The 12,363-nt window shown below is 59.2% G+C and overlaps 1 protein-coding gene across 1 annotated transcript; it reads left to right on the forward strand.

Moving 5' to 3' along the window:
* The first annotated feature begins 938 nt into the window (after positions 1 to 938).
* On the forward strand, positions 939 to 6,055 carry MMP15 (matrix metallopeptidase 15). The gene is made up of 10 exons (XM_059857388.1): positions 939 to 1,092; positions 2,154 to 2,302; positions 2,552 to 2,674; positions 2,784 to 3,091; positions 3,317 to 3,478; positions 3,601 to 3,824; positions 3,951 to 4,089; positions 4,333 to 4,483; positions 4,598 to 4,713; positions 4,967 to 6,055. Exons 1-10 carry the CDS (start codon positions 985 to 987, stop codon positions 5,401 to 5,403), a joined length of 1,917 nt encoding a protein of 638 aa, XP_059713371.1. The 5' UTR covers positions 939 to 984; the 3' UTR covers positions 5,404 to 6,055.
* Positions 6,056 to 12,363: the final 6,308 nt, after the last annotated feature.

Genomic DNA, 12,363 nt, shown 5'->3' on the forward strand with positions numbered 1-12,363 from the left:
TTGTGTCTGTGGTGTATTTCAGCCGTTTCCTTTTAGACACGCACAACTCCTGCAAGCTTGACGTGAGGCCACTTCTGTAAGTGCTCCTGTGAGCTCCGTGCTGCCTGTCCTGGCACAGAGAGTGGCTTTGTCTGCGGGAGCATCTCCAGACAGTCGGGATTTGTGTCCCAGGGAGCATTGCAGCCAGTTGCTGCTGCCAGCAGCCTTTTGAAGTCCTTAACAAAAAAATCTGTTAAGTCTTTAGCCAGTTAGTTTCCAGGATGGGTATCTGCAAGATAAGTTTCTTTTGGGGGAAAGAAAAACAAACAGAGATATATTTAGCCCCTGGGGACTTCAGTGAAACCGGTTTCTCTCAGGTTAATGCTCAACCACCGGCCCCAGCCGGGCCTGGCACTGCACCCTCTTGTGTAACACCGGGTGTCAGAGACCCCCGGGACAGGACACAGTGGCTGTGAGGGCAAAGTCGGGGGTGTGGCGGCTGCCGGCAGGGCCGGGTGCGGGGAGGGGGGCGGCTCTACCCGGTGCGGGGCTCTGCCCGCGGCCCCACCGCGCACACACGTGCAGGGGGGCGGCCCCGCCTCCACCGGCCCCGCCCCGCCGCGGCCCCGCCCCTGCCGCGGCCTCGCCCCGCCCGCTCCCACCGCTCCCCGCCGCCGCCGCCGCCGCCGCGCCCGCCTTCCGCCAGCCGCTCCGGTGCTCCCGGCGGCGGGCAGAGCGCGGCAGGGCAGCCGAGCGGAGCCGGGCCCCGGCGCGCCGCGCCGGCTGCCCATGTGCCGCGCGCCGCCGTGCTGACCTCACGCACAAAAGGCGGGCCGGGAGGCGACGGGCCGCGCCTGGCAGCGCCTCCCATGCACCGTGCGCAGCCCCCCGCGGCGGCTCGGCCCCGGGCCATGAGGGCGGCGTAGCTCCGACACCGCCGCGCTCGGCCCGGCCCGGCCCGGCCCGGCGCGGCCGGGGGCAGCCGCGACCCGGCGGCGGCGCGGAATGGCAGGAGGGGGCGGCGCCCCCTGGCGGGCGGGCGGGCGCCTCCCGCCGCTCGTGGTGCTGCTGGTGCTGCTGGCGGGGGCGGCGGGCGAGGAGATCAACGCTGAGGTGAGCCACGGGGCCGGGGCTCCGCGCCCCCGGCCGCCGCACCGGCACCTGCGGGCCCGCCGCACCGCCGGCCGGGGCAGGTGCAGGCGGGGAACGGGGCGGTGGGCTGCAGGTCGTCCCCGGGGGTGGAGGGCGGCGGGCGCAGGGTGTGGGGAGGAAGCGCTTTGTGCCCGGCGGGGGAGGGGGTGAAAGGGCTTTTGATAAAGGCTCTGCTCCGCCACCCTGCCGGGGGAACGGGAGTGGGGGTAGAAGAATTTAATAGATTTAATGTTTTTAGCAATTAAAATGTTAAGCCATTTTTGGAAAAAAAAAAAAGTGATAGGAAAAGAATTGGGTTAGGAAAAGGATTGGAGAACCTGGAGAAGAAGACTTGGAAAAGGAAAAAGACTTGGAAGGGCAATAAGACTTGGAAAAGGAATAGGAATTGGAAGGAATTTAGAAAAAAAGCTTTAAAGATTAAAAGGAAAACCCCCCTAATCTGGAAAATATAAATGAAAACTACGAGGGGAAAAAAAAAAAGTTACAAAAGAGTAATAATAAAGATAAAAATAAAATGCAATTAAAGCAGACAAGAGGAGGCGGAGGCTGGGGCAGGAAGGAAGAGCCCCGGCGCGCCTCAGTACCCTCCTGCCCCCCGCCCTGGGGCTGCAGCCTCGCAGGACAGAAGCCCCTTTGTGGGTGCAGGCCGGGGCGGGGGTCGCAGGCTTCACATCCCTCAGCAGCTCCCAGGGGACGCCTCCAGAGCAGGACAGGACAGGCAGCCCGCAGGCAGCCTGGCCCCCTGCCAGCTGCCTCGTCCCTGGAGTCAGCCCATCCGGCAGCAGCCCCCCGAGATCTCCAGCTTCCCCACCTGGTAGGGCAGGGCAGGGACCCTGTGCCCTCCTGCCGCAGCGCTGTCTGCTCGGGGGTGGCATTTGCCACTGGTAGCTGGCACTGATCACCCCTGTGAAGGGACGCAGGGCTAGGGTACAGTCAGGCAGGGGGAGGGATCCTTCCCCACCGGGTGTTGGGCAGCTCTGGGGCTGCTCGGTGCCGGGCTGACGCACGGCTCTCCCGGCCAGGCATGGCTGCGGCTCTATGGGTACCTGCCGCAGCCCAGCCGCCGGATGTCCACCATGCGCTCGGCTCAGACCTTCTCCGCCGCGCTCGCGGAGATGCAGAAGTTCTACGGCATCACCGTCACCGGCGTCCTGGACGAGGAGACCAAGGCGTGAGTTTCTCCATTGTCCCCTTGCTCAAGTAGATGGCAGCTCTACTCTCGGGCTCTGGTTTTCTCTGACAGCCCCGGGGCTCTGCTGGCACCTGGAAAAGTGGGTGCTATCTCCCTTGGTAGGTGCTTCTCCCCTTTTGGGGGCTGCACCTATGCAGCCAGGATATTGTCCCTGCTGTCTGGGTGCTGTAACCCCTCAGGGACATTGGCTGTGGTGGGCTGAGCCCTGGCTCGGTGTCCTCCTGGCAGGTGGATGAAACGTCCCCGCTGTGGGGTCCCGGATCAGTTTGGAGCACGGATGAAGTCCAACATGCGTCGGAAGCGGTACGCGCTGACAGGGCGGCGCTGGAGCCAGAGCCACCTCACCTTCAGGTACCCAGCACTGCCAGGGGTTCCCTCCCCCCAGCCCATGGAGAGCCATGGATCCCCTCAGGGAATGAGTGCTGCTCCAGGCCTTCTCTAGTGAATTCTGTATCCCCAGCATCCAAAACTACACGGAGAAGCTGGGTCGGTACCACTCACACGAGGCCGTCCGACGAGCTTTCCGGGTGTGGGAGCAAGCCACGCCGCTGGTTTTCCGGGAGGTGGCCTACGAGGACATCCGGCAGAAGAGGAAAAAGGAGGCTGACATCATGGTGCTCTTTGCCTCTGGATTCCATGGAGACAGCTCTCCCTTTGATGGCCTTGGGGGATTTTTGGCTCATGCCTATTTTCCCGGCCCTGGCATGGGGGGGGACACGCATTTCGACTTGGATGAGCCCTGGACGCTGGAGAATGCAGATGTGTCTGGTGAGTTGAGGGCCAAGGAGGTTGTAAAGGAGAAGCCTGGTGGCCACTGTGGGTGGAGGGGGGAGCTGTGCTGGTGTGGACAGGACTGTCAGGTAGAGCAGGTCCACCATGAGTGTTGCAGGCCAACCCCACTGGAGCACCCCTGTTGCAGGGTGCTGGGTCCAGGGATCTGCCTCATGTGTCATGTTCTCCACCCCCTCTTGCTGATGGTGCCTCTCCATGCAGGGAACAACCTTTTCCTGGTGGCCGTGCATGAGCTGGGGCACTCGCTGGGCTTGGAGCACTCCAGCAACCCCAGTGCTATCATGGCACCCTTCTACCAGTGGATGGACACGGAGAACTTCCAGCTGCCTGAGGATGACCTCAAGGGCATTCAGCAGCTCTATGGTGAGGAGCTGGTTGGGAGATCATCCCCAGAGGTGGGATTCTTGGCATGTGTGTGGGGAAACTGAGGTACAGGTGCTGCTGGTCTGCATCACGACATCCCTCCTCTCACCTGCCCGATCCAGGTACCGCAGATGGGCACCCTCAGCCCACCAAGCCTTTGCCCACCGTGACACCCCGGAGACCTGGCAGGCCAGACCAGAGACCCCCTAAACCTCCCCCTCCAGGGAAGCCAGACCGACCACCCAAACCTGGCAGTCCAGACCGACCTGACCAGTATGGCCCCGACATCTGCGATGGGGACTTCGACACGGTGGCGGTGCTGCGTGGGGAGATGTTTGTATTCAAGGTGCCTGCCAGGACCCACTCCTGCCCCTTGGGGATGTAGTGGGTCTGTGGGTGGGAGGACCCCTCAGCAAGGAGACTGTGTCCCTGTGTCCTCCTCATCCTCTGCCAACACCCTGTTTCTTTCTAGGGCCGGTGGTTCTGGAGGGTCCGGCACAACCGGGTGCTGGACAACTACCCCATGCCCATTGGACACTTCTGGCGGGGCCTGCCTGGGGACATTGATGCTGCCTACGAGAGGCATGATGGGAGGTTCGTCTTCTTTAAAGGTGAGCAGGGAAGCTGGATGGGAGGGCTGAGGTGGAAGCGAGACCCCAGTGTCCCCCACAAAGCTGTTGAGAACTAGTTGTCTTAACCTCATCCTGACCCACCTCCCCAGCCACAGCTGCTGTGTGATCCCAAGGGGTCAGGGTGGCCACAGGCATCTACCGCTATCCCTATCCATTTCTGCACCTGCCACAGCAGCTGGGCAGGACCTTCTCATCCCCCTTCTCCAACTCTTTCCCCTCTAGGTGACCGGTACTGGCTCTTCCGAGAAGCCAACCTGGAGCCTGGGTACCCACAGCCCCTGGTCACCTATGGGCAGGGCATTCCCTACGACAGCATTGACACAGCCGTCTGGTGGGAACCCACAGGACACACCTTCTTCTTCCGTGGGGACAGGTGAGTGTCTGTGGGGTTCTCCCTGCTCTGCTGCCTCCTGGCCCCTGTCAGGGGGAGAAAGTTGGGCAGTGGGGACCGCTGTGCTCGTCAGTTAGTCCCCACCTCCCTCCCCAGATACTGGCGCTTTAACGAGGACACACGCTCGGTGGACCCTGGCTACCCAAAGCCCATCTCTGTCTGGGTGGGCATCCCTCCCTCACCCAAGGGAGCCTTCCTCAGCCCAGATGCCTGTAAGTAGAGGGGGAGAGGAATGGGTGGTGGTGATGGGGGGTGGGTCTTGGAGATCAGATTATCCCTCTGATAGCCTGGCCATATGGGATGGACCTGGGGAGAGTGTGTGGGAGTCAGTGGTGAATCCCTTTCTGAAGGGTTTCACCAGTCCTTGAGCAAAACCTGCTGTCTTGGGCATCTTCAGGCGTGCCCAGGTTCTGCAGTGTCCTGTGCCCACCTACTTACCCCTTGTCTCTATCTTCTCTCTCCCAGCCTCCACCTACTTCTACAGAGGCACAAAGTACTGGAAGTTCGACAATGAGCGTCTCAAGACAGAGCCAGGCTATCCCAAATCCATCCTACGGGACTTCATGGGCTGTCACACTGAGCTGGTCCCAGACCCCAATCCCCGCTGGCCCGATGTGGACCGACCCCCCTTCAACCCTGATGGGGATGGGGGGACTGAAGGTGAGGAGGAGGAAGAGGAAGATGAGGATTACAACGAGGGAGATGGCCAGCCAGGCAGGGACGTGGACGTGGTGGTGCAGATCGATGAGTACACACGCACCATGAGCGTGGTCATGGTGCTGGTGCTGCTGGTGCTGCTGCTCTGCATCCTGGGCCTCATCTACGTCATCGTGCAGATGCAGAGGAAGGGCGCACCCCGAATGCTCTTGTACTGCAAGCGCTCCTTGCAGGAGTGGGTCTGACCCTGGCTCCCTCCCCCAACCGCCCCCGCCACCATGGTGCTAAGATGGACCTGACACCCCCTCCCCTTGACCCTCACCACGGCCTCAGCCCCTCTCCCCCATTGTTGCTTGATGGCTCTAGCCTCAGAAAAGGGGGGATGCCCAAGCCCCCCAGCCCCTCCAGAGCAGCCGGGCTGGGACCGGGGATGGTCGTGGGGGGGCTGGAGGGCATCCAGGCCCTGCCTGCTCCCCAGTGCCTGTGCGTCCCCCTAGCCGTGACCCTCAGGCTGCCACCCATCATGTGCCTGCATCTGCCATGGGTCCCTGCAGGGTCCCTTCCTCCTGTGTGAGCCCACTGCAGCTTGGGTGGTGAGTGGGCTGGGGGCTGCTCCCCAGTGCTGCGGGCTGGCAGGTCTCAGCCTCTGGCACCTGCAGTGGTGGGGAAGGGCTGAGCTCATGGCTGTGTTTCCTGTTGAACCACGGGGATACAGGGATGTGGTGCCTAAAGGCAGTATGAGCTGGGAGATGCCACCTCTGCAACCCTGCTGGGGCTCAGCTCAGTCTGGGCCCTGCTGCTGCCACTGTGGGATGAAGCCCTGGGGCACGTGGCCCTGTGGGCAGGGCAGTGGGCACAGCCACCTTGTATGTCCATTAAACGGGTCGGGTGTGTGGAGAGCTGTGGTGCCATCGTCCTTCCTGCTGCGGGGGTGCCTCAGGAGAGACTGGGCAAATTTTGTGGTAATGGGGCTTGTCTGGGAGGTCACCCTGCACGGCACCCCCAGGGGACTGGGTGCCATGCTAGTGGATGCAGGGAAGGGGCCAGCATGGCCAGTGATGTCCCTGCAGCAGTCCCTGCCCTGGGGCTGCCACTTTAGGGGGGTCAGCTAAAGCAGCCCCCCCACCCCCACCAGTGGACAGAGCAGCCTTTCAGCAGCTCCCATGGCAGTGACAAGGGCCTCGCTGGGAACACAGGGTGCCTTGTTCTCCCCCAGCCAGCACTGCTCTTCAGCCCTGGGCAGCCACCTCCCTTCCCCGTGCAGGGGCCGGCAGCAGCTGGGGGACCCTCCTGGAGCCACTTCACAGGGTGCTTCAGCTCCTTGTCCCCACGCAGCCCTGATGAGTTTCCTGGGGGGAAGGGGTGGCCATATCCTGTCTCACCACTGCTGTCTCGGCAGAGGAAGGCAAGAGGAGTCACGACTGCTGCAGAGATCAGAGAAATAATCATGGCAGTGGGAAAGATTAGACTTCAGGGGTAGGAAACTGGCTTTATCTGGGAAAAATGTTGCTCAGCCATTAATGGGAAGAAAAACCACAGAGGCTGGTGATATGATGATCACAGGGGTGGCAGCTAGAACCAGGTTTGTTCTGCAGGTGCAGCCTTGGGGTGGGCAGCAGAGCCCTAGCACTGCTGCACTGGTGGGGAGGCTGGTTGGGCTGTGCTGGGCAAGGGGGTTCTGTGAACCTGGCCCATACCTGTGGGGATGACCCTGTGGAATTGGGGAGCATCCCCATGAGGGAATTGATTCCAGTCAGCATCTTTGCTTCCTCCAGCCTCCCCTGCAGCAGGACCAGGGCTGGTACCTGAGCCAGCACCTGTGCCCTGCCTCTTTGCCCCAGGCACCTCTGTCTTGGTGCACCCCAACCTGCTCCCCTTGCCCTGGTGCTCCAGCTGCTCATTTGCCCTCATTCCCTCCTGCCAGCCCGGCTGGGTGGATGGGAGAGTTCCCCCAGTTCATGGATGAGGATATGAAGACTGTGCTTCCCCCATCCTTCCCCCTCCCCAGGGCCCAGAGCTGCTGGCTCAGTTCCCGACTGCTACAACCACTTCCCAGCACTGAATTACCCTGAGCTGCCCAGCTACTCGTCAGCCACTAATTACTGTAAAAGGGAAGGACTGATGCTGGCTCTAGCCCCACTTTTCTGTGCTGGGGGAACACTGTAGCCTGAGTCACCCATCCCCTGCCCCAGCCTCCATCCCTACCCACAGTGGGCAGTAATTTCCAGCCATGAGCTGATTCCCTGGAAAACACGTTTGGCTCAGACTCAGCACGTCGCTGCAGCCAAGTGAGAAGTCAAAATCAGGAACAGAAAACCCCTGAGGAACTGGGGGGAGTGGGTGGAAAAAGATCTCCAAGTGGCTCAGGGCTGTTGTATTCCATCAGCCAAGCCTTGCTGGGTCACATTCCTTGGCTTTTAACTTCTTTCAGTTCAGTTTTGACCATTTTGCTCAGATTTGTGCTTGTGTGGGTCTTCCCCAGAGCTGAGGGAGGACCCAGAGCTCTGCTGCGCTGGGAGCCCTGGCATGGGGCAGCCTGACACTCCAGCCTGTGCTGAACTGGGGCCAGACAGGCACCAGGAGCTGCCTGAACCTGGCCAAAAGGCGAGGCAGGAGGAAAGCACGGCTGGGATTCACTCTCCCCATCCCTGCAGAGACTGCTCCAGAGGCCAGTGCAGATGCATTTCCCACGGCAGATGCATTTCCCACATTGGATGCACTTCCGTGGCAGATGCATTTCCGACAACAGCTGTATTTCTCACGGCAGCCGTGTTTCCCTTCTCTCCTGGGGGTACAGAGGGCTTGACGGGGTGCAGGGCTGGGACCCCAAAGCCTGGTACCTGGAAAGACGCCTGGCTTGCAGGAAAAGGCAGAGCTGGACAAGGGTGCCCAGGGCCAGCTGCCTCTAGCATCCCTTCCATGGCAGGGGAGGAGCCTCCTTGCTGATGCAGCGTGGGACAGGAGCTGGGAACAATTCCCCAGCGGGAATTAGGGATGCTGGGAGCAGAGGCCCTGGCCACCAAGCTTGGTGAGCTGGGACATCACTTCCCACCCCCTCCCGCTTTTCCCCGGATGCTGCAGCAGAGCTGGTGCCAGGAGCCCAGGGCCATCTGGAAACGCTCATGGACAGCAGTAAGGGACCTGCTGGAGACAAAAGCCCAGCATTTCAGCAGCGCCCGGGCTCTGCCGGAGGCCCTTGCACGCCCACAGTGGGGTCAGCTCACCTCTGGCCAGATGGGTGTGAGACCCCAGGAGCGCAACAGGCACCTGCTGTAAGGACAGGGCTCTTGGGAGCATGGAGTGTGCGAGCCCAGCTGAGCCCGGCCCCGGCAGGCACCGGGCTGCCCCGCCAGGATCTGCTCCCAGGGAGCCTGGCAGCTCCCTGCGTCCCATAAATAGGTTGGAGAGCCTGACCTGGAAAAGGCCCTGGGAGCTCAGAGTCCTCCAGGCCCTGCTGTGCTGGGGTGGGTGTGAGGGGGAGGCCAGGGCTGGCAGGGGCTCTCTGCCCTTCTGGCACCATCTCAGGAGAATCCTCCTCTTCCTCTGCAAGCCAGGGCGCAATCCCCTGTTCAGCGCTGAGGAAAGGACCCGGAAAACACAGAGGAAGCCGGGCTCAGTGCAGAGGAAGAACCGGGGCTGGGATACAGCAAGCAGCGACCGATCAGTTCAAGGTCGGAGGAAACAATGCTGGGGATGGAGGGAAGGGCCGCGGGGCCCGGGAGGGGCTGAACCTGCTGCCTGTGCTCACTGCCCAGGGAGGGGTCGCAGCCCCGCTGCGGTGGGATGCACCCACTAACCATGCTAAGCTCGGCTCGTGTGTGTGCAGCTCATGCCCCTCTCCTCCCCTCACACCCACCCCAAAGCCACCAGCCTGCTCCTGGGGGTGCTGGGACCCCTCATCTCACAGAAAGTAATTTCTGGGCCTGCAGGGGCAACATGTGAAGTGATGGTGAAGCAGATGGGCTGCAGTTCTGCTTCAGCACAACTTGGCATCCATCATCTTCTCACCTCTAGCAGCTCGGAGGCTTTCCCCGCTGCATCCCAGGTTAGCTCTCAGGGTGCACAATTGCTCCCTTACCCAAAAAAATCTTGATTGGGTGGTCCCACTTTGCAGCTTGCCAGTGGAAGGTCTCACCCCTCCTGCATGCACCAGCAGGGCAGGGACATCACTCTCTCTGCATGCACAGTGGCCAAAGTCCCCAGTACCGTCACTTGGTTTTCCTGGGCGGTGGCCAGTGGTAAAACTCAAAATAAATATTTCCCTTGCCTCCAGCACTGCCAGCCCCACATTAGACAACAGCTGCAAAGGATTAACGTCGTCCTGGAGGTGTAATCCTTCTATAAAGATGACAACATTTGGCCCAAGACATCCAGGGAGATGCAGGAGGGACAAGAAGCAGAGTTTGGCCCAGATTTTTTTGATTCCTGCTTATCCCTCTCTGATAACAGCTCTGTGCTTCTTTGCCAGGACCCACTTGATAGGAAAGTGACAAAGTGCAAGGGGACGAACACAGGCATGGACAGAAGCTTGTATCAATGTCCTGCCAGACAGTGTCTGCTGGGCTGGACACTCACACAGGATTCATCTGCCCCAGCAGCAGAGCAAACTGAGAAAGCTTTCCAGGAAAACCCCATTGCCTGCTTGCTCTGCCAGCAGCTGCCACCTGCCCAGGCAGAGCCACTGGAGCCTTGGGATGTCCCAGCCTTGGCTCACACCACAGGGACTGCCAGCTGCTCCAGCCCAAGCCTGGTTCCTTGCTCCAAGGAGCGGCAGCCTGGGCACTCACCATATTTCAGCACCCAAGCTTTCCAAGGGAAGCTTTGCCTTTCATGTAGAAAGCAGCTCCCAACACTGAGGGCCTGACTGAAGTGTCCAAGTGCAGAACCTTGCCCCAGCCAGTGGAAGACAAAGGTGAAAAGCTGGTGCAGAGAAGGAAAAATGATCTTTGGGAGGGTCCTGCTCTGCCCAGGGTTGAAACCAGGGCTCCCACAAAGATTTTTTTCTCTCCCACTAAACATGAACTGCAACAAGGACTTATGCAGGAAGGAAGGAGCAGGCCACCCACAGAAAGGTGAACGAGGAGATATTTAAGATCTTTTCTCTACAGGCTGCCTGCACTGAACTGGGACTCCTCTCTGCCACCCCTCATACCCAGCTGGGGCTGGCCCAGGAGCAGGCAGGCAGTAGCCATCCATGACTCCCACCTCTGCCCCCACCTCCTTCCTGCATTCCTCCACTCTTCCCATGTAGGATGACGTTGCATCCCAGCCACGTCAAAAGCCATAACAAAAGAAGCTGAGTGCTCCACCACAGGAGTTTTGCTTGTGCACATTTAGGAAAGGGCTGACAGGATGCCTCTGACATTCTGGCCCATCTACCAGCAGCATCCTCTTCTCCCACAGGGAGAGCATCCAACTTCACCCACCTTCAGCGAGATGGTTAAAGTTTTGATGGGAGAGAGGGATTAGAAGAGAAAGATTTTGGAAGCACTGTGTAAATCACCAAGCATCTGGCTGTAAAGGAAAGAGCCAGTATCCGATGATGCTCCACTTTGTGCAGCAAGTAAACAGGAAGATTCAGTATTTTGTTTTGTATTTAAAAATACACAGAAGGTCCATATGGATGTAAGGGTTTGTGGCTGGGAGTTTATTCCAGCAAATCTGCTGGCACAGCTCCTAGAGGTCGGGCAGCAATTAGCAGCAGGGTCCATCTGATCTCTGCAGAGGCAGGCAGCTCGGGTCCCAGGGGAGCCCAGCCCCTCTTAATGCATTAGGGCTAGTCACTCAGGGTGAGCTCAGATCCTCAAAGACCAGGGGCAACTCCAGCACAGGCCCCAGCATGGCAGGGAAGGGCAGCAGCAGCTCCTGCTGAGTGTTCAGCTGCCAAAGACTGCCAAAAACACATGGTGTTGAGCAAGGCCTTGCAGGAAAGGATGCACATTTTACCCTCCTGGGGTCTGATGGATCTGCTCAGCAGCTCCCCCAGCTCTGGCAAGCTTTGCAAACATGAAGAAAGCCTCACCATGGGCTTCATTAAGGCCAACCCTTGGCACATGATCCAGTGCGATTCCACTGAACAGACTGAGTCTAGCCAAGCCTTGACATGTCAATGCAAGATGGATGGTGATATCTCATGTAGGCTTCCTTGGCTGGGCTCCTTAGAGCTACCAAGCTGTTCAGCTGCTAGAAGAATTGCAAAGGTCTTCTCCAGAAAGCCTTCTGCAGGTGCAATCCAGCCCCACGTGGCAGCACCTCCAGTTCAAAGCCCAGCAGCTCTAAAGGTGCAGATGAGGCAGCTCCATTACAGGTGTCTGGAGAGTTTTGCCACAGAGGTGCAGAGAGAGGGTGCACAGACATGCCTTTAAACCAGGCAGCGTCTCAGTGGTCAGGATTAAACCCAGAATCTAAGGCAGATGTCCCCCAGCAGGCTCTCCTCCACCTGGGAGAGAGCAGCTTTGTTCTGCAGAGCAGTAACAGAAGTGAAGTCTTCTCCATTCACTGCACAGCCCAGGGAAGGATCAGTGCCAGCCTTTGGTACCTGCCCTCCATAGCACTGATGGGGGGCTTGGCCCCAGGCAGGAAAGGCATCACCTACTCCCAGACTCACCCCCTTACTGATGGAGTCTCAGGCCTCCCCTTCACAAGCCTTTCTACAACAAAGGCAGATTGGCTAGAGGCAGGGAAGGGCAGCTTCAGCACAGGAAAAGACTTCCGCTCCTTTCTGCTGCTGTGCTGAACCTCCCCTTTGATCCCTGGGGAAAGGGACAATCTGGCAGCTGGAAGGCTATTGTGTGCCTCGTGCTGCTAAGGGCTTGGCTGAGAGCTGGAGTGAGTTGGTAACTACACAGCCAACAAAACTGTGCCCTAACAGGCAGGTAAGCCCAATTTGTCACTGCTGGGGAGAATGGCTTCAAGGAAAAAGGAAATGAAAAACCCATTTTCATGAACAGCATGAGTTTTTGTCATAGTACCACAAACTTCATGGATTGGAGACAATTTCTGTATTCTTTGTGGAAACCTCACTAATTTTCCTGCATCAGATTGCTGCTAGTTGTGTCTGTGCTATTTCTTAAACAGTGAGGGCTCTGATCAAAGTCAAGTTCAGAGGCAAATTCTAACATCTGGGTTCTCAAAGAAATTCTCTGCACTTTTTGAAGCACTAAAAAGTTAGGGATCCATCAAAGGAGGAAGAAGACAGAAGCAGA

The sequence above is a fragment of the Haemorhous mexicanus genome, chromosome 12 (assembly GCF_027477595.1).
Source record: "Haemorhous mexicanus isolate bHaeMex1 chromosome 12, bHaeMex1.pri, whole genome shotgun sequence".
Lineage (NCBI taxonomy): Eukaryota > Metazoa > Chordata > Aves > Passeriformes > Fringillidae > Haemorhous > Haemorhous mexicanus.

Bases quoted from the DNA above. Each gene is read 5' to 3' on its own strand.
- MMP15 (XM_059857388.1), top strand. From the start codon at position 985: ATGGCAGGAGGGGGCGGCGCCCCCTGGCGGGCGGGCGGGCGCCTCCCG. The intron at 3,825-3,950 runs GTGCCTGCCAGG...GTTTCTTTCTAG, and splicing joins GGGAGATGTTTGTATTCAAG to GGCCGGTGGTTCTGGAGGGT. The intron at 4,714-4,966 runs GTAAGTAGAGGG...TCTCTCTCCCAG, and splicing joins CTTCCTCAGCCCAGATGCCT to CCTCCACCTACTTCTACAGA.